Source organism: Erpetoichthys calabaricus, chromosome 1 (genome assembly GCF_900747795.2).
Source record: "Erpetoichthys calabaricus chromosome 1, fErpCal1.3, whole genome shotgun sequence".
Classification (NCBI taxonomy): domain Eukaryota; kingdom Metazoa; phylum Chordata; class Cladistia; order Polypteriformes; family Polypteridae; genus Erpetoichthys; species Erpetoichthys calabaricus.
In genome coordinates, this window is record NC_041394.2 from 157,439,605 (window position 1) to 157,462,095 (window position 22,491).

General features: G+C 39.2%; 1 protein-coding gene across 1 annotated transcript in view; it reads left to right on the forward strand.

Moving 5' to 3' along the window:
* Window positions 1-22,491, forward strand: part of zgc:136858 (uncharacterized protein LOC678543 homolog) — a 177,530-nt gene that overhangs the window by 47,979 nt on the left and 107,060 nt on the right. Inside the window, exons 10-13 of the mRNA XM_028807961.2 lie at window positions 5,789-5,925; window positions 9,312-9,371; window positions 16,604-16,667; window positions 17,844-17,938. Of these exons, the coding sequence (XP_028663794.1) occupies window positions 5,789-5,925; window positions 9,312-9,371; window positions 16,604-16,667; window positions 17,844-17,938 (356 nt within the window). The remainder of the gene's footprint in view (window positions 1-5,788; window positions 5,926-9,311; window positions 9,372-16,603; window positions 16,668-17,843; window positions 17,939-22,491) is intronic.

Below are 22,491 nucleotides of genomic sequence, written 5' to 3' on the forward strand. Positions count from 1 at the left end.
GTGTCCGGAGGCAGGAGGAGAGGAGGAAGGTAAAGAGAGTGGAACTGAAGGTAGGAACTTTGAATGTTGGCAGTATGATTGGTAAGGGGAGAGAGTTAGCTGATATGATGGAGAGAAGGAAAGTTGATATATTATGCGTGGAAGAGACTAAATGGAAGGGGAGTAAAGCCAGGTGGATTGGAGGTGGATTTAAATTGTTCTATCATGGTGTGGATAGGAGGAGAAATGGAGTAGGGGTTATTCTGAAGGAACAGTATGTCAAGAGTGTTTTGGAAGTGAAAAGAGTATCAGACAGAGTAATGATTATGAAGCTGGAAATTGGAGGTGTGATGGTGAATGTTGTTAGTGCATATGCACCGCAAGTTGGGTGTGCAGTGGATGAGAAAGAAGATTTTTGGAGTGAGTTGGATGAAGTGATGAACAGTGTACCCAAGGGACAGAAAGTGGTGATTGGAGCGGATTTCAATGGACATGTTGGTGAAGGGAACAGAGGAATCGAGGAGGTGATGGGTAGGTATGGTGTCAAGGAGAGGAATGAAGAAGGTCAAAGGATAGTGGATTTTGTCAAAAGGATGGACATGACTGTGGTGAATATGTATTTTAAGAAGAGGGAGGAACATAGGGTGATGTACAAGAGTGGAGGAAAATACACACAGGTAGATTACATCCTATGCAGAAGAGTCATTCTGTAGGAGATTGAAGACTGCAAAGTGGTGGCAGGGGAAAGTGTAGTTAAGCAGCATAGGATGGTGGTCTGTAGGATGGCGTTGGAGATCAAGAAGAGGACGAGAGTGAGGGCAGAGCCAAGGATCAAATGGAGGAAATTGAAAAAGGAAGACTGCAAGGTTGAGTTTAGGGACAAGGTGAGACAGGCACTGGGTGGCAGTGAAGAGTTACCAGACAGTTGGGAAACTACAGCAGATGTAGTAAGGGTGACAGCAAGAAGAGTGCTTGGCATGACATCTGGACAGAGGAAGGAGGAAAAGGAAACCTGGTGATGGAATGAGGAAATACAGGAGAGTATATGGAGGAAGAGAATGGCAAAGAAGAAGTGGGATAGTCAGAGAGATGCAGAAAGTAGACAAGAGTATAAGGAGATAAGGCGCAAGGTGAAGAGAGAGGTGGCAAAGGCTAAAGAAAAAGCGTATGATGAGTTGTATGAGAGGTTGGACACTAAAGAGGGAGAAAAGGACCTGTACCGATTGGCTAGACAGAGGGACCGAGCTGGGAAAGATGTGCAGCAGGTTAGGGTAATAAAGGATAAAGATGGAAACATACTCACAAGCGAGGAGAGTGTGTTGAGCAGATGGAAAGAGTACTTTGAAAGGCTTATGAATGAAGAGAACGAGAGAGAGAAGAGGTTGGATGATGTGGAGATAGTGAATCAGGAAGTGCAGTGGATTACCGTGGAGGAAGTAAGGACAGCTGTGGAGAGAATGAAAAATGGAAAAGCCGTTGGTCCAGATGACATACCTGTGGAAGCATGGAGGTGTTTAGGAGAGATGGCAGTGGAGTTTTTAACCAGATTGTTTAATTGAATCTTGGAAAGTGAGAGGATGCCTGAGGAGTGGAGAAGAAATGTACTGTTTAAGAATAAGGGGGATGTGCAGGACTGTAGTAACTACAGGGGGATACAATTGATGAGCCACAGCATGAAGTTATGGGAAAGAGTAGTGGAAGCTAGTTTAAGAAGTGAGGTGATGGTTAGTGAGCATCAGTATGGTTTCATGCCAAGAAATAGCACCACAGATGCGATGTTTGCTCTGAGGGTGTTGATGGAGAAGTATAGAGAAGGCCAGAAGGAGTTGCATTGCGTCTTTGTGGATCTGGAAAAGGCATATGACAGGGTGCCTCGGGAGGAGCTGTGGTATTGTATGAGGAAGTCGGGAGTGGCAGAGAAGTATGGGAGAAGGATGCTAAGGATAGAGCTGCCAGGTAAGAGAAAAAGAGGAAGGCCTAAGAGGAGGTTTATGGATGTGGTGAGAGGACATGCAGGTGATGGGTGTAACAGAACAAGATGCAGAGGACAGAAAGATATGGAAGAAGATGATCTGCTGTGGTGACCCCTAACGGGAGCAGCCAAAAGAAGAAGTTATTGTGCCTTACATTATAACAAAATGTGTTGTTGCTTATCCCACAGATGCAGAAACATGAGAAATTCAGCAACAATACAGTACACAATTTAATAACACAGTGCCATAGACACTACAAAAACAATTCGCAATGTTAGGAAATTCTAATGACGGATACAATGTTTGCAACCAAATGTAACAGATCATTAAACAAAATCCTTCCACAGAAGCCTTTTTTCTAACCCTCCTTTGATCTCGTTCTGTGGACCACCTAACCTTCACAAAGTTCTTGTCTGCAGCTCATTTCACAGAGGAGAGCCACATTCCTCAAAAGGCACTTTGAGCTGGAACAGGAGCTGCTTGCAAATATGTCGCCAATAAATAACCCTTGTATCTGGTCACTCTGGTAAATTAAATATTAAACAATGGGCCTCTTAACAATAACATTTAAAAATGTTATTTACTGCATTTCTTGTTGGAAGTGTCCAGCCATGTACATAAGTGAAATAGGGGCATGGCTAGCAGACTTGTTTCAGGGAGCACATGCAATCCATTAAAATCAAAGACCTTACAAAGCCTATTGTAGAATACTTCACATCCCTTACTCATAACCACACTGATCTCTCTGTGTTCTTTCACATGGATTCAAAGTCACTTTTCAAAGAAAAACAGAAGAAGCTAAGCTCATTCTCACACTGGGATCACATTATTTTTCAGGTCTCAATGACCAACTAACTTTTTAATCTCTCTCTTCATTTCCTCATCTACTCTCACCCATTCATCTTTCAACTGCCCTGGTTTTGTTCCCTCCTTTCCCTCCTATATATGTTAGCTGCTTTTTCTTTTTCAGATGCACATCTAATGAAGACTATACAGCTGAAATATTGTGTCTTTAATCTCCTTTCCCTTTTAACATGGAAATAACCTTTATGTTTTTTTCCTTTGCAAATGTACACTGACACAGTCCTATGCTAACTCTTTTGTAACTAATGCACAGCAAACATTTTTGAAAATATTTTTCAAATTTCTCTCAAAGAGGTGAGTCTAATAAATCAGTCATATTAACCTATAAAAACATTAATTCCTTTGTATCCCTTTAACTAAGGAAAACCATTTGGTACCTACTGTATCTTTACTCATTTCAAATTTCTCTAAAAATCACCATGAACTGAATTGATTTTGATTGTTTCTCTGTGTTCCCAGTGACGGTGAACTGGATTAAGGTTGTTTGAGAATGTTATAATATATTATGTTAAGGTTCAGTGATCTTTCATACCTATTCTAGATAAAAGCAGTCAATTTGCATAGGGCAGTGGCACTGGGAAGAAGGTGGGGAATAATCATAGACAAATTATATTAAGAGTAATTTAAACAAAAAAATGCATCTACTAACTACATACACAGTCCTTTTTTAGTCCGCCTAAATTTATATGAAGGCATTCACTTATCTCACTTTATACATTACTACAGTGAGTCAATGAGGTGATGGAAGACAAGTCTCTGGAAACCAGTATCCTTTTTGCTTTGCACCCTCCTCCACCATGACCCTAAGGTCCCTGATACCAAAAACATTGATATCTCGATTATGGGTGTGTGTCTGTCTGTGTGTGTGGCTGTGAGTCACAGTTTCTTGAGGATGATCTAGAGCTACTGTAAATCGGCTGGATGGAAAAATACCAAACTCGAAACTTAAGCCTGTTATGAGGTAACGATGTGCTGATTAGTTTTTGAACCAAATCGTGCAAGAGAAAGAGGCACTCTGGAGGAACCCTAAAATACCATAATTCTGCAATTAATTATGAATTTTTCTCATCAATTGCTATCGTAATGACCTATTTTATGATCAGAAAGATCGGTACCAGAGTGGTAAATAATTACTGAAATGTTATAGAATACTTCAGGTAACTTGGCTCCTAGGTCGCAAAGCCTATTGATGCTCACGTCTGAATTTTTTTTCTGTGGAAGAGAAAATCAAAGAAACACCAAGTCTGAAAATGTTCACATAAAACCAACAAAATAAGATCTTATCTGTTAAGTAAATAGAGTGGTTTTACATAAGAGCATAAGAAATTTGGCAAACGAGTGGAGACCATTCAGTCCATCAAGACTGTTTGTGTGAGCCTTGAAGAGAAGACTCTCTTGAACAACAATTAAAAAAAGATAATAGAAACACCTCATTAAAAAGCCTGGCTGCCAGTGGATGCAAGCCACAGACAAATGCTTCAGTGCCAGGCAAAAAGCAAATTCAGTGGGGTGAAAAGTACAGTATAGTAGCATTGGTACTGCGGTGCTCATATTATGTTTGGTCAATGCAAAAGACAATAGCCTGGAGCTAAAATATAGCTAAAAAAGTTATTTTTTGCTTGTACTCTTAACAAAAAATAAACAAAATATGAAAAAAAAAAAAAAAAAAGTACAACAAGGAGCAAACATCCTTATTTCATGAGGGGAAATGTGAAGAAATATAACATATGGCCCTCAGGGGTGCTGCAGCTCCCCAAACACCCGACACAATGGCCCAATATCAGAGCACATAACTTCCATCTGTTTTGTATACTTTTCAGTTCCAGTCTGAACGTTTGTAATGTTTCTGATGCAGTATGAGTGTGAGAAATGTATGTGAATGAACCAAGTTCTTCAGATGCAAAAAAGGTAACCCATGTAAAATACAAAATCTAAAATATTTTCCTCTATTTAAATAATGGTACAAGAAAAGGAACAAGATGCATCTTTTGAAAGTTAATAAATGATAGCATAATTAGTATTTTTAAATTTCTTCAAGAGCTTACAACCAGTAATCAGAATGTTCTATTTTGAAGAAGTGCAAAAATGTAAGAAAGTGGTCTTCTAGTTACATCATCTTTCTTTGAACATCCGCAGTTGTAGCTGTAGTTGCATCATCACCTATTGTGTCCAGATGTGACAAGTGTCCTGCGGGTACTTTCAAATAAGCAAACACATGCAAAGAAATTAAGCAGTGCTGCCCAAAATTAAATCAATGTTTGTTCTGGGTTGTGCATCGAAACAAACTTTATAGGAAAATCTTTAACAAAGCACACTTTTTACTATTAGTTTGAAACATTAGCTATATACACAGGATTCCTAATACACCTGAAGTTGCTTGTTTATGAACAGTATATTCCAGTAAAGATTGGACTCAAACAGATTCATGTGTAGATGTTTAATTATTTATTATTTAATTTACCAGAAGGACCAACAGGTGGCACACTAGTGTAATGGACATTACTCTTCTGTCAAAGCTACACAGACTTAAAGGTTGATCCCTGATATGGTACTATTTGCATGTTCTTCCAATGTGTGTTGGTTTTCTCTACAATTTCAGTTTATATTTCCATATCTCAACATCTATTCTGTTGAAAAAATTAATGAATTGATTCTGTGTGGGTGGAATAAATATATATGGTATGTCCTGTGATGGACTAGAGTCCTGTTTTCTGTCTTATACCCAGCATAGTTAGGAAAAGGTTCTAACTTCCTATAGCTGTGAAATAGAAAAGTCAGATTCAGAGAATTGAACAATAATAATAATCAGTTCACCTGCAATTTCACATAAACTGACACTAATGGTGAAATAAAACTATAACTAGAAAATAACTGAAGGCTTCAGTAAAGAAAGGCTTCCCAGTGTATCATATTTTATTCAAAAACAAGAATTTCTTTTCTTGAATTTTTCTTTAAGCATATTTTTATTCCAGACATGGCCCTTATTGAAAACAATGCTAAAGTAGGTAGCAAGATAGCCGTATGTCTAAGCAAGCGTATGAAGAGAAATGGATTCCCTTCTGCACTTCATACAAAGAAGAACAAAACCCCTGAAAACCATATGCTGCCTGTGAGTATTCTTCCAGAAACATATATCATATCTGAGAACCGACTACCTAAAATAGAGCTTGTATTTATAGAGCACATTCATGCTATCTAAAAGTGAAATCAAATGTAGCATGACAGTAGAATTCAAGCTATTTAAAATGTGCACTATATGCACTACATAAAAAAATTTTAAAAAGCCTAGGTGCTTGCATGATGCATTTATCATTCACCGAGAGTAATTAGCATTCTCCCTGCATAAGAACAATGGACGTGTCTCAGATTCAATGGGCACATTTCTCAGCACAATACAGTAAATCAAGGTGTCAGGAATGTGTCATTCATTTGCTTATTCTACTTTTTTGTGTTTTTAATTTTTATTTCTGTTTGTTATTAAGTTAATCATTACTACAGTGACAATATGGTATGATGATATATGATTGCCATGAACATAACACGTGCCATGTGACCAGTAACATCATGGCAGATGACATGAACTTTGTTTGCAACAGGAAAGACATTGCAATCTTGTAGACATCATAGTAAACGCAATCTATAGTTCTACAAAGTAAACTTTCCAATGATTTTAATTTTGTTAGTCCTAAGATAATTGTAAAGTTTTCTATGGCTTAGTTTTGTTTTGTTTGTTTGTTGCTACCACTTAGATTTTGGTTTTGTCGTGAACTTAAAGTTCCTAAGCACAAAACTACCATTAAACAGGAACAAAAAGCCTTACAAGTGAAAGGGTCCATTTGCCTTTGGCATGGAGCAAAGGAAAGTCAATTTTTATTGACCAAAAATGCTCTGTAACAATCAAAGCTCCATGGAGCACAAAAAGGTCCAGAAGAAGTAGCCTGAAATAGGCGATCAAGATGGCAAAGAAAGTCTCAAAAAACACAGAGCAAAAATTCCACATCAAATCTGCGATAAACAATCAATAACGAACCATCTCACCAACTCACCTACAACAGTGCATGCAATGAACCGCAGAGGACTTTCCTCAGCCTACATAGGTTTGAGGGCAGTCCCTTGATGGAGATGGACAGGTGGCTTCACCTCCTAGGGAACCAACTCCAAAACACATGGCACAAAATAGAACCAGCATTGACACATAGAAATCACATAATACAAAAAACTAATAAAAAAAAAACATTGAATGTAAATAAATACCAAAAGTAACAATATTAACATAAACAAAGGAAATAAAAATGAACAAAAAAGAGACTAAACAGGTATCTGAACACCAGTTAGGCTAGGAACTCTGGCTGAACATAACAAGTTTTGTCTTTTAAAAAAACAATTGGTGAACTATATAATGACATCTTGTTAAATTACCTATTCTATTGAAAGTATCTACTATCTTTTTTTGTCCATAAAGTAAGACTTCTTTTTGCTCTCAGCCAATCACAAATAAAGACTTTCCATGCCAGGGATACTCACGAACATCCGATTCAAACATAACACAAGAATAGATTATTGTATACATTGTTACTTGCCACATTACATCTTGAGAATCTGAAAGGGACTGATGAACGGTGGGATTTAGCAGCCAGGACACTGCCTACACAAAAGGCCAAATGATAGCTCATTGCTCAGTTGGCAGCTGTTTGAAGCACACCACCTGATGGGAGAATACTTACTCAGTTTTGTGTTAATGATCTGTTTTGTCTCTGCATGTCTTTGTAAGCTCCAAATAGAAAAATTGGTAAGGTTTTTTCTTTTTTTGAATATTCAGCTGGGTAGTTTCATGCTGTTTTCATGAATTCTAAAATACAATGTCATAGGACAATTCTTAGGTCATCAGTATATCCTCATTTAATGTATCCATTAATGTCATGTTTTTCAGTGTACTTGTATACTATGTCACAAAATTATTCCACCGGATTTTACACCTTACACATTTATGGCACAATTACAATCTGCTGAAACAAGTTAAAGATATATTTTTTTTTTACTTTTAAGATTTGATATTTTTTTTTTACTTTTAAGATTTGGAGTTTTGTCTTCAAACTGCCACTTTGTGTGTTTGTTTCTAAGGGCACTGTCATTATGGAGCTCTTGACAACTATGATGTTAGTTACATGATGGCAAGTGTGGTTGTACGGCTGGAAGGAGCGGGGGAGATGGCATATTCAGGGCAATTCACAGCGGGGCCACTGGTTTGGAGCTTAGAAGTTCAACCCTGCTGGGGTCCGCGACCACCACCAAGGGGGACCCTGGACACATTCAGAGCCCTGGGTTGTAGCACTTTGTCCGCCTCACTCCATTCCAGGAGCCAGAGTCGGGAGGAGGAAGATGAAGCTTGCTGGGAGAGGAGTAGAGGCGGCAGACTAAGAGAAAAAAAGAGTGTGACTGTGTTTATGTACTGCACTCTGTAGTGGGGAGCGAAGGGAAAGCGCCGCCCCACTTAAAGTAAAAGTGTTTGCTGGACTTGAACTTGTGTCTGCCTGTCTGTGTCGGGTAGGGTGGCTGGTACGCCCTCTTGGTGGTCCACACTAGGTACATGATACCAAAGATCGTTGCTGCTTGCATTAAACAAGTGTCCTAATTTTGTAAAAACTCAGGAAAGACTTACAAAGGATTAGTACTCAAGCAAATTAAAAAAGAAATACATTATTTGGGGAAAAAGACTTCTTGTTGAGAACTCTAGTTTTGTATTGATTAGCAGTTTTGCCTAGCATTTTCATTCTGGGATTGGTTTCAGGTACATATTTAACAGACTTTGACTTTGACTACATTTTGCTCATCTTTGCTGCTCCTGAAAATAACACAGTCCTATTGGATGTTGTTTCAGTCTGATTTGAACATAATATAATGGTCTATGTTGTTGATCTTTTAACATTTTTTCCTTAGTTTATTTAGTAGCCACTGTTAATAGATTGCAAAAATCAATTTACCTGTACATGCTATGCATTTGGGTGACAATAGAAATGAATGTTCAGTTCTTGAAGGTGTTTAAAACTGAATCCTACTTGAGATTGTGTCTTGTAAGGACTATACTTATATATGATGCACTATACACACTAATTTGGTTTTGAAGGTCCCAGATTAGGAGGAACTAAATGAACCTGTCCCTAAATATAATAGTCCTGTTTACTATAAACTAATAGCAACGGCAATTTATTTGCATATGTTCAATGTGGACCTTTCTAAGTAGGCATATATAGCAGTTTGAGGACGATGTCTTGTACCATATTAAACCTTCATTTATCACCTGACTTTCTTTTTCTGAGGCTGTATGCACTGGGATTATCAGACACTTTTTAGTCCTGGTTTATGTTTTCATCCCATCCTTGTTTGAAGTAATACCTTTGCTGTTGGAGTGGTTTTGCTTTTATGCTTTGCAGAGGTCACCTGTTGTCTTAAGATGATTATTTCAGTTTCTTTAATAATCTATCTCTCAATTCTCAGGTAGTGATTGGTGGGATTAATGTAGACTTCATAGCAAAAATGAAAGAAGAAAACATAGTGGTAAGTACATGTTTGTGTCACTGACTAAAATATAGCTTACAATATATATTGTCATTGTCTAACCTGCTTAATCCAGACTAGGGTTGTGGAGAGTCTGGAACCTGTCCCAGCCAGCATAGGGTGCAAGGCAGGAGCAAACCCTGGACAGGGCGCTAGTCCATTGCAGGGTCAACACACTCACTAAACCCACTTTAGGGCCAATTTAGTTGTTACCAACTCACCTAATCTCCATGTCTTTGAAAGGAAACCGAAGCACTTGTAGGCAACCTGCACAGACACAAGAAGAACAAGTAAACTCCACACAGGGACAACCCAGAACATGAACGCTGGTCTCCATTCTGTGAGGCAGCAGTGCTACCACTGCACCACCATGCCTGCCGCTTACAGTATTTGATAATCTTAAATTAAATGAACTTTGGAGAACTGCCCTAGTCAATTCACAATCCATCCATCCATCCATCCATTTTCCAACCCGCTGAATCCGAACACAGGGTCACGGGGGTCCGCTGGAGCCAATCCCAGCCAACATAGGGCACAAGGCAGGGAACCAATCCCGGGCAGGGTGCCAACCCACCGCAGGACACACACAAACACACCCACACACCAAGCACACACTAGGGCCAATTTAGAATCACCAATCCACCTAACCTGCATGTCTTTGGACTGTGGGAGGAAACCGGAGCGCCCGGAGGAAACCCACGCAGACACGGGGAGAACATGCAAACTCCATGCAGGGCAGACCCGGGAAGCGAACCCGGGTCTCCTAACTGCGAGGCAGCAGCGCTACCACTGCGCCACCGTGCCGCCCCTCAATTCACAATGCCTGACACATTTTGTCTAAATACATCATATCTTTTCATAAATTATGAGAATAATATTTTGCAATACACAACTGATTTTATTGTTCTAAGGGAATTTACTGTCACAGTTAGGATGTTACACAAGATCAGAGGTACGCAGGCGGCTGTGCTGCCCACGCCTTAAAAAGATACATTATTAATTTATAATTCAAAACTGTGTACTTTGAGTGAGATAGACAGACAGTCTTATGCTGCTCTGCAATGTTTCTGTGATCTGTGTCTCTTGGAATTTCCTTCCATTCCTTTTATTACAAAATTCCTTACTCTTGAAATTCTTGGTTACAAAAGGTCTCAATTTATCAAATGCCATATTTATTTTTTTCTTGTGATTTTAAGTATATCAGCCTGAAAATGCTTAGTGTTGGACAGTGTTAGACCCAGGCATCACTTGGGCTGTGTAAACAGTGTTAAAAGCATTAGTCCTGGGTGTCACTCGGGTAACTATATAGATGTATGTCACGTAAGCATTAGACCTGAGGATTGTTCGGGATGTAAAAGGGCTAGCAGCGTCAGTCCTGAGCATTACTCAGGCAATGGTATTGGAGTGTCTTATGTAAGTGTCAGGCCTGTGGACTACCCGAGCAACGGTATACAGTGATCCCTCGCTATATCGCGCTTCGCCTTTCGCGGCTTCACTCCATCGCGGATTTTATATGTAAGCATATTTAAATATATATCGCGGATTTTTTGCTGGTTCGTGGATTTCTGCGGACAATGGGTCTTTTAATTTCTGGTACATGCTTCCTCAGTTGGTTTGCCCAGTTGATTTCATACAAGGGACGCTATTGGCAGATGGCTGAGAAGCTACCCAACTTACTTTTCTCTGTCTCTCTTGCGCTGACTTTCTCTGATCCTGACGTAGGGGGATTGAGCAGGGGGGCTGTTCGCACACCTAGACGATACGGACGCTCGTCTAAAAATGCTGAAAGATTATCTTCACGTTGCTATCTTTTGTGCAGCTGCTTTCTGAAACGACATGCTGCATGGTGCTTCGCATACTTAAAAGCTTGAAGGGCACGTATTGATTTTTGACTGAAAAACAAACTCTGTCTCTCTCTATCTCTCTCTCTCTCTCTCCCTGCTCCTGACGGAGGGGGTGTGAGCTGCTGCCTTCAACAGCTTTGTGCCGCGGTGCTTCGCATACTTAAAAGCCAAACAGCCCTATTGATTTGTTTGCTAGAGATTGTTTTCTCTATCTATGTGACATTCTGTGCTCCTGACACGCACTCCTTTGAAGAGGAAGATATGTTTGCATTCTTTTAATTGTGAGATGGAACTGTCATCTCTGTCTTGTCATGGAGCACAGTTTAAACTTTTGAAAAAGAGACAAATGTTTGTTTGCAGTGTTTGAATAACGTTCCTGTCTCTCTACAACCTCCTGTGTTTCTGCGCAAATCTGTGACCCAAGCATGACAATATAAAAATAACCATATAAACATATGGTTTCTACTTCGCGGATTTTCTTATTTCGCGGGTGGCTCTGGAACGCAACCCCCGCGATGGAGGAGGGATTACTGTAGACACATATTCTCCTAGCCTCATAATGGCATCTCGTAAGAAAAGGTCAGCAGCCCAGGTGTTGCACACTCTTGAGAGTGATACAAGCAGTGATGTTCAGAAGCCTGTTATCAGCAGTGATGATGAAGTGAATCTGTTTTTAGGCGGTGAAATTGAAATGGACAGTGAAACCGAAAGTGATTCTGATGAATCGAAAGTGACACTTGTGTTTTGTTTTTCTATTGACCATGCTTCAAATAAACCAGCACCACCTTGTTTTGATTTTGTGTGGCAGCCAGGAATAAAAGTGAACATTGACAGCCAAGATACACTAACTTACATGAATTTTTTTCTTGATGATGATGTGACCGAAAGAATTGTTGAGACGAACCGTGCTGAACAGTGTCGGGTAAATGACCATACACCTAAGCAGTTTTCCCATTCAAAGATATACCACACAAAAGACATATTTTGACAGTATATATAGTATTAGCATCATCATCCTTATTATTATTATTCTTTTCACATTATTATTATTATTATTCATTGTTATTTGTATCATTATTATACTTTTTACACTTCTGACTTTGTATTTTTAGTGTTTTGCACATTTTACAGTAGAAAGATGAGATTTATTAAAAATGTCATTTTTTTCAAGCCAAAAAATGCAAGCAATGCATTTTACATGTTTTTTTGAGAAAAATGAATGAAGGAGAAAGGAACTTCAAAGTGATATAATGGTTTAAATGAATTAAAAAAGAACAAAAAGAAGCAAAAAGGATGTACCTACAAAGGCAATCCAAGGCAAACAAGTCCCAATATGAAATCCACAAGCTAAATTCAGTAATAGGAGCAAAATCCAGAACCAGAAAATATCAAAAGAAAACAATACTTATAAATTCTCCAAACATACTGTAAACTCACGATGATCCACTGGCTGGTTCTTTTTCTTCTTCTTTTGTTAATTGGCGTTTGGTAAACCACACTTGTGGGTTCTCTCACACTGGCCTCCAGATAAAGGCAGAGGAAGGGGCAGTGATGTTAGAATGGTTCCGCCTTCTCAGGCTCCACCCACAAAGTACACAATTAAACTCACAATTTAAGTCACAGTACATAAACACAAACATAACAGAAATGCATAACAATATAAAAAATAATTCAAGAATGATCATAAAATATGAAAAACACACAATAGTTCCTTTCATTATGTGAGCTAAATTGTTTGTTTTTCATTCTGAGCTATATAAGATGAACTGCTTTGCCCATTCATAACACAAAAGGGTGGTGATTTGCTATGTTCCGCAGAAATGGTCCTATTATCCAAATAATACAGTTTAATTTGAGAAGTGTATGTCATATTATTAGAAATAGGTCATGCTTATTGAGGCAAAAATCAGCTTTTGTAAAGCTTTTTAATCATGGAAGACTAAGAGGATTGCACACAAACACTCTACAATTATATTAGTATATCAAAATAAATATTATTTCATCTTAAAAAATAAAAATATAACAGTTTGTATACTGCAGAAATAACCAATTTACTGATCTTTAATAAGTGTTATTAAGACCAAAAGAAACCTTTGTTAAGGTTTTTTAACATAGCAGTATATAAGTAATAAATGCTTTTTTGCAGTATCTAAACTAATGTGCTGCCTTAAGACAAATAAAATTCAAAGTACCCTTTGCCTGCCTGTGATGTAAAGAAAAATTAATTGCTTATAGTTTGATGTAATTGGTTGAGGATTGAAATTAATTTATCTATTCCAATGTATAACCTTTTACTCCACTATAAGGTTGTAGCAGAATTAAGGCAGAAAGCCTGAAACTCCCTGGAGATGGCTGGGATACCTAATCACTTCCAAATGCATTCTTTGATAAGAAAATGGTATACTTTGAGAAGATCCACAGAAGCACAGAAAAACCATGCATACTCGTTGTAGATACTGATTGAGGAAAGATATATATCTAGGTCCATGGACTTGTGTATTAGTGGTGCTAAGTTCTGACATAATCTTTGACTTAAATTGTGTGGGCAAACTAAAGTAATAAGACAAAATGTGCTTTTCTGCAGCCAGTTATAATTTTGCTCACTGGTGAACTCAATGGCGTGTTGTGCCACTGTAAGAGTTGAATTTGAACCCTGGTCCAATGTGCACCTGGCATGTGTCTGAGTCTCATATCCTTCTGAGCTTATGCTTAAAAGTTGATGCTGTTATTTTAGTATTCACAATGATACAATTTATTGTCCAACTCACTATATCCTAACACAGGGTCACAGGGGTCTGCTGAAGCCAATCCCAGCCAGCACAGGGCAGGAACAAATCCCAGGGCAGGGTGCCAGCCCACCACAGGGCACACACGCACACACTAGGGACAATGTTAGGATCACCAATGCACCTAACCTGCATGTCTTTGGACTGTGGGAGGAAACCGGAGCACCTGGAGGAAACCCACGCAGACACAGGGAGAACATACAAACTCCACGCAGGGAGGACCTGGGAAGTGAACCCGGGTCTCCTAACTATGAGGCAGCAGCACTACCACCATGCCACCCATGATACAAGTATTTCTTGTTATTTTATAAAAAGCCTTAAGAGAATAATGTTATACTTATGGCATAACCTTTATTCTATAATACTAAGTTTCCTGTTTTTGTACCCAGCCTGGATCATAATATATACAGTATATAGGCCATTGAATATTGACATAATCAATGGATTGTATCAATATACTGTAGCACAGAGGACACTTTTTTGTTTGAAAAAAAACACTAATATGATGTTTTTTGCCTCATCGGATATTTAGATAAAGAATAATGATTGACACTTTCTCCTGCCTATGTTTTAATGCTTAAATCGGAGCATTCCAGTGAGTTGGGGGAGGGGGTGTCTGTATTCACAATTTTCTTCCACTTCACATATTCAAAGTTGGGTGAGAATCATAATATGGATGTAGGACTCTTGTGAAGAATAAAATGCCTCAAGCATGGAAAAGGTGCTATACAAGTGCAATTTTTTACAACATAATTATTATTATTATTATTCAAATTTATTCAGCTGTACTCCTTAGCTGCAGGCAAAATGAAGCTAAAAGTGCTCAGATAATTCAATTTATTTTATTTTGAAATTTGCTTTGACAAACAATTTTCTTGATGTTTTACTGAGGGAGTACTTCAGATTCCTCAGTGGTGATAGGGCCAGAACATGCACTGATCAATCATTCTCTACAATACAAAACAAAAAGAACAGATCTGAAATGCAATACATTTGTCTATCACTCAACATCTGTGTGTGTTACTAACAAACCATGGTTATGTTGAATTATATTATAAATTATGACTAATGAGTGTGTCTGTATCAGTGGTTATTATCAGCTAATTGTTTTCTACACTAATTACTTATTGAAAGTTTCCTCAAGAAAATGAAGAAAATTCCTAAGACTTTCAAGGTTGACAAATGTCACTGCACTTTGGTGTTTGAAATTGCTTCTTGGGCGGCATGGTAGCACAGTGGTAGCGCTGCTGCCTCGCAGTAAGGAGACCTGGGTTCACTTCCCGGGTCCTCCCTGTGTGGAGTTTGCATGTTCTCCTCGTGTCTGCGTGGGTTTCCTTCGGGTGCTCCGGTTTCCTCCCACAGTCCAAACAAATGCAGGTTAGGTGCATTGGCGATCCTAGATTGTCTCTGGTGTGTGCTTGGTCTGTGGGTTTGTGTTTGTATGTGCCCTGCAGTGGGCTGGAGCCCTGCCCGGGGTTTGTTCCTGCCTTGCGCCCTGTGTTGGCTGGGATTGGCTCCGGCAGACCCCCGTGACCCTGTGTTAGGATATAGCGGGTTGGATGATGGATGGATGAATTGCTTCTTGATGGCTATTCCACATATTGGAGAGTTTTTGTAACCTAATAAATAAGAAATACTGTTTATGGTTTTTAATTGTTTTTATTATTTTTATTTAAACTGCCCCTGCAGAATTCTGTATTAGAAAATGTGGATTTGGAAAATTAATCATTGCGTGAATGAAGAACTGGAAAATTCTTTGAGATTTACAGCCTAGAGCCTGCTCCAATCAAGTTCCCTTTGAAATGGCAGGCTTGGTAGTTCTCAGGCAGCTTTGAACCTCATGATATGTAGTAGAGTACCACGTACTTGTATTTCATAGGGGAAGTTTCTGCTGTGACTTAATGGTTTCCTGCTCTCCTTTTTCATGGCTTCTATCACTGTCTCTAACTCTCTTTAACTTCCATGCCCACTGAGGAATTATTTTAGGATTAATAATAAAGATATCTTATAATGGTTAAATATTCCATCACAAAATGTAACTTCCCCTTAGGAGAGAGTTAAAAATATATGCCCTCTCTATCTTCTGGTTGGGTGTCTCTTTAACTGCTGTTAAACCCTTAACAGAATGATGTAGTTAAATTTGCGCATAGGGTTTTACAGAAAAAGTATAATAATGCAGGTATTTTTTTAAGTGGAACAGTAATAGTTTTCTATCTTTTAATAACAAAAGTGCTCTCTCATGAATGAGCTTTGGAAAATTGCAACATGAAATGATGACTGGTGACATCACTGGTCTGGTATGGAGCTAATGGAAGAACCCAAATCCCAAGAATCAACACAATTTTGAGTTCTTCCACCAGCTCAGTACTAGAAAAGTGAAATCACAGGTGTGCTCTTTTCTGGTGATTTCCACAAAAATGTCGGAATTGTTTCACACTGCAATTTTTCCAGAGTGGTCACATGAAAGAGTACTTTTCACTGTTGAAAGATAGAAAAACCAGACTATTCTCATTTAATATCTACTTGAGGATTAATTATGTATAAAATACTATATGGAAATGACAAATTTTTTATATAAAAAATATTCCTTCAACTTTTCCAGATGGGGGAGACAAATCCTGGAATTATTTCCCAGTCATTCGGAGGAGTTGGTAGAAATCTGGCAGGTATGCTCCATAAATATCAGTATTCACTTTTGCTGCCTTTGCATTACCTCCAGGAACCACATAGCACTCTTCACATAGTATACATTCATAACTAATATGTGACTCTCAATGACTAACAGAAACAATTTGGGGCAGTAAAATTCTGTCACAACAGTGACCGGAATATTCCCAATTGGCAGTGGAGGAGAGATATTCCAGCTAACAGCTTTCCTGAAGGGGTGGGGGACTTCTGGAGAGCTTACACTCAGTTATAATATGAGGAGTTACAATTGAAGCTGTTACAACTGACCTCCCCACTCCTCGTGGTCATTCTGAAATGTTATAAATGCATGCTGTTTCCATTACTTTTTTCTGGAATCATTAGTCATAGCCCATTTTATATGTAGAACCTGTGCCAACCTGAGAAAGCTTCAGTGAGGTCAGAGTGACATCTTGTTCACTGATTGCTCAGTTTCTTTTATCATTTATCATATACTTTAGTAATTTTGGTCGGTACATCATTTGTTGTGCTTATTTGAGTTGTATGAATTTATTTTGTTTCCTGCTGACATGTATACTTTATGTAATGTGTTTTAATATTTACATTTTTATGTTAGTCCACAAGCAAAGTACAAGCACTCAGTTACAATAATTAACTCAATTTAGGTGCTTTGATCTCTTATGAAGTGCTTCATATATGAGAATAACAAAGAAAGTACAGGCACAAGCACCTTGCACAGCATTAAATGATGCCAAGAAAAACTGAAAATTAAAAAAAAAAAAAGATTAATTATCATTGATATTATTTACTTTTTTTCTGCCACATGGGTAAGTGTGAACATGTTCGTTATTTACAGTACTATTTTTGAAAATATTTAAATAATGCTTAATTTGGTCATCTTGCTTATAATACAAAAATGTCCAGAATCATGAGATTTTTCTCAGTCTGTTTTTAGTGAAAAGGGGGGTGTTGAAGAATAGACCCAGGCCTAGTTAGACAATATAAAATCAGAAAATACTCAACAATTCAAAGAACATTGTCTACTATAGATGTTCAAACTGCTGCTATAATCAATAAAAAACTTGAAACAAAAGGCAAAAGAATTTATTAATAAGCTCTAAATTGGAATTTTACAAAGCATAAAACTGATGTAAATATTCAGGCTGTGATGATAATGTATTGTTGTGTAATTTTAGATTGTCTGACCCGTTTGGGGGAGCAACCCCTTTTAATCTCTGCTGTGGGTGAAGATGTGCACTCTGAATCTGTTTTTCACTACTGCAAGCATATGGTAAGTGTTTGTAATTGGTACTTTAAGTAGTAGCAAGTTAAAATGTAAAAAAATGGCTTAAATCAACATTAGACCACCTATAAGTTTTGTGACCAAAATTTATTTCCAACTTCAGTCTTACTAACTTACAGTAATTTTGAAGTTGGCAGCAAGTAGAAGCATCTTTTGAATAGCGAAAATTGTCATTGCAATGGCACAACCCTTTCTAGATTAACATGGAATCTGTTTCTGTCCCACTGCAAAGGACAGTCACAGCCTGCTGGTTGTCCAACAGCCACAGGGTAGTGACAAACCACTATCCAGAATCACGTTACATGAATGTTAAGACACAAATATCCATGCCATAGTTCACAGTATAATCCAGTCACAGTTACCTGATTTATAGAAGAAAAATAGATCTGCAGTATGTGTTATTGAAGTGATCATTGCTTTACCCTGGGGTCAAATCCCAAAAATACTTTTCCTAAGAAAACATCAAGAAACACATACAGAATTACATTAATGTCCTGTTTCAAAACCTATTATACAGTGACTTTATTTGACCAGATAAAGTATGTTTAGGAATGGCGTTGGGCAATTTAGTGCACTATTAAATCATAAGGTGGTAGACTGGTGCAAGTATAAGGAAACAGGGGTGAGTATGAGGACTGGCAACCTGTCCAGTGATGGTTCCTGCCTTAAGTTCAGCATTGCAGTGACCCTGAAGTAGATAAGCAAATTTGAATTTAAACAAGGCCAAATGTTCTTGTATACTTCTGATAGGTTGTGTATTATTTAGATTAGAATTAACTCTTGCTGAGGCCTATGCAAAATTTTTACAATCTCTCTGTTTCATTATTAGTTTTTTGCTGTTATTCCGGTTATCCCCCTTCCTTCCCAAAAAGGAGAATGTTGCATCAATGGATAATTCTAAATTGTGTAAGCATCCTCTTCTGGGTTAGATCCTACTTTATTCCAAGTGCTTCCAGAGTGTGTTCTCACTCCCTGCAAATCTAGCATTGGATTTATGAGGTACAGTAAATGAATGGGCCAGTGACAGGTCCAAATTCTGACCTTTGTTGTGTTTCAGGTTTAGGGAAATCATGGGCCCCATACATTATTTAATTAGGTAGCTTCTCAAATGGCTTTAATCAACATCTGCAATCTTTTTGGCTCTTGAGATAAACAAAATACGACATCACATTGCTTAACATGCAACCAAACTTGTAAGGAAGATCCTTATAACATCAATCAGTACAAAATGTGTGTAGCCCAAAGGGATTCACAAGTTATCTGCTTTTTGTCAAAGCAGCAGAGCTCGTGAGCACAGAATAATTCAGTTGTATAAGGGAATGTGCTTGATCTCCATTCAGGCCTGCTTACATCTTAGCAGTTGTCCTCCTCAATTGCTCCCATTTTATCCTGTGTTTTCATTAGGCATTGAACCACACAGTTGACAATGACAATGGTATGAGTTGTTCATTTACCTAGATGCAGTATTTTTGATGGTAAGTTCAATTTCCTTGTCAAATGCAAACAAATCGGTCACCATGAAAGTGATTTTCAAATGAAGAGCATTAAATGATGCCATATAAAGTAAAGCCTCATTGCCATCCACTACTATCTATATGTATAATTCACTAAGCCGCTGCCAGAGCAAGCAAGACACCCATGAAAGCAAGCAGAGCAAAGGAAGACACCCATGAAAGCACGCAGGAAGGGCCGTGGATTCACTAAGCTGCCGACAAGTAAGACACCCATGGCGCATGCAGGAAGGAGCCATGCCCACCAACTCTAAGACCATTGGATACGACGACAACTCGCAGAGCCATGGCCACCAACTCGGACGCGATGCCTTGGAAAAAACGCCGTCATTTATGTTCGTCTGTGCTAGAATACACATGGACCTCTGAGCCACGTTGACTTTTCGGTTACGACGCACGACTGCATGCACTATCGCAAACTGTTTTACACTCTACATACAGCAATTTGCATCTGCAACAAACATGTGTCTTCTTAAATGGTCCTGCAGGAACACGGAAGACATTTCCCCGCCCATGACCAGGCAGTGTGTATGCTTCGAGAACGAGGGTGGACGCGGCAGGACCATCTAAGAAGAGGCTGTGTATCGATATATAAAATTCACTAAGCCGCCGCCAGAGCAAGCAAGACGCCCATGAAAGCACGCAGCGCTTTGAAAGCAGTCAATTCACAAAGCCCAGCCCGCCAACTCACGCCCACCAACTCGAGCACGCGTCTACCCACGCTCTCAAGGCATTCACGGTGCCTGCTCATGTGCCCGGACGGAACAACTCACTTTCATCTCTGCTACAGTACACATGCACCACTGAGCCATGTTGACTTTTCATTATTCTTTTCGGTTTCAGCTGCATTTCCATATATAATCCACCAAGTCGTCCAACTGTGGGATACAAACAACAGAGCACTGCCCAAGAACTCGAACCGCTAGAGAGACACGCCCACCAACTCTAAGAGCACCAAATCTAATACGCCTGCCCGCCTGACTGTTACCAGCGTTCACCGCAATGTACTGGAGTGTAACACCATCACAACTATCAGACGCTGTCTATATCTAAGAAGATATATAGATACTCATCATTCCCCGGCACTCGTCCACCCACGCTCTCAAGACATTCACAGTGCCTGCTCGTGTGCTCGAACGCAACAACTCGCCACACACAAATCTTGCTTAATTTGACTCAACATGGGAAACCTCACCCTGCCTGGACACGGAGAGGATTGACAGATTGATAGCTCTTTCTCAATTCTGTGCGTGGTGTTGCATGGCTGTACTTAGTTGGTGGAGTGATTAGTCTGGTTAATTCCGAAATCGAATGAGACTCCCTCCTGCTTAATAGTTACGCGATCGCCAAGCGGTAGGCGTCCAGCTTCTTAGAGGGACAAGTGGCTTTCAGCCACGTGAGATTGAGCATTAACAGGTATGTGATGTCCGGTACTGCACGCGCACTACACTGAATGGATCAACGTGTGTCTACCCGGCGCCGACAGGCGTGGGTAAGCCGTTGAACCCCATTCGTAATGGCCACCAGGGCTTGCAATTGTTCCCCATGAACGAGGAATACCCACTGAGTGCGGGTCATACGCTCACTCTGAATACGTCCCTGCCCTGTGTACGCACCCCACCCCCCTCCTACTACCATGGTCGGGTGACTTGGTGGATTATATATAAAAAAGCAGCCGGAACCGCAAAGAACAATGAAAGGACAACGTGGCTCAGAAATGCACAGACGACAGCGACTCAGGTAAGGAGTTGGGGGCAGCAAGTCTTTGATAGGCTGCAACAAAATGATGAAAGAACGGGCGCATTTTTTTCACACAAGCTGAGTGGGTGGGTGTTAGTTAATTAGTTACTCGAAGGATTTCAAGATTTAATATGCACAAGCGGTAACACTGCAAAAGCAGCCCAAACCTGAAAAGACGGCTGGCAAAAAGTGGCCGACAAATTAAGTGCATTGTACTTGTACGCAGCGTTATGGATTTTGCAAATGTTCATTTTTTTCCCTCTGCTTAAAAAACATTAAAAAAGCGGTGTGATTATGCGTATGCAGCGTGTAAAACAGTTTGTTTGTCGCGGATAATTTGCCTTTTACTTTAACACGAAGACAATTTCCTGTTAGATTTGCCTTTGCGATGACAATTAATAAGGCACAGGGCCAAACTTTCAAAACGATATGCATGTATCTGCCAAAACCAGCGTTCAGTCACGGACAGTTGTATGTTGCTCTCTCCAGAGTTTCATCTTTTCATTCACTTACTGGTATGCCTTCAGGAACACGTGCAGCGAGGAAGCGAGAGAGAGCGAGCGAGCAACACACACACACATATAGGCACGCGAGAGAGAGAGCGAGCGCTGGACGCATAAGAATATTAATACTTCATTACATTGATATACCGGTGTTTTCAGTATTCAAAGCACTATCCACACAGGGAGGAACCGGGAAGCGAACCCAAAATCTTCCACAGTCTCCTTAAAGTAAAGCAGCAACACTACAACTGCGCTACAAGGCAGAGAATACAGTTAAAGAATGCACCGGGCTCGATTTTATTTTCACTTCTGTTTGGACAACTGTGTTGTTCAGGAAGTGTTCACCCATCAATACATAATTATGCGGCGTATGCTACATGACATGTACCTAAGATTAAAACACTAGTAAGTTTTGCCGTAATGCAACCTAAGGCTTCTGTTTTTTTTACTAAGTAAGCAATGGTGATATTTTAAAAAGGTTATAAGATGATAAAAATGTAATATTCTAGATATGAAGCTGAGGTATATCTCAAATAAGAATCAAAGACAATTTTTGAATTTTTCTGTTTAAGATTGCCATTAAGATCTACCAGTGGTAAATTCAAAATAAAAGTAATTTTCAAACAACAGTCCTCAAATTATGGATTCTGGAAATCCATTAGCTTGCCTAACAAAGAGACATAACTATGGTGGGTGCAAATTTTGCAGGCATCTGAACATGAGAGTGGAACCAACAATGACACAAACTTTGCTGATGGCACAATTGTAGTGTGTTTGATTAACAACA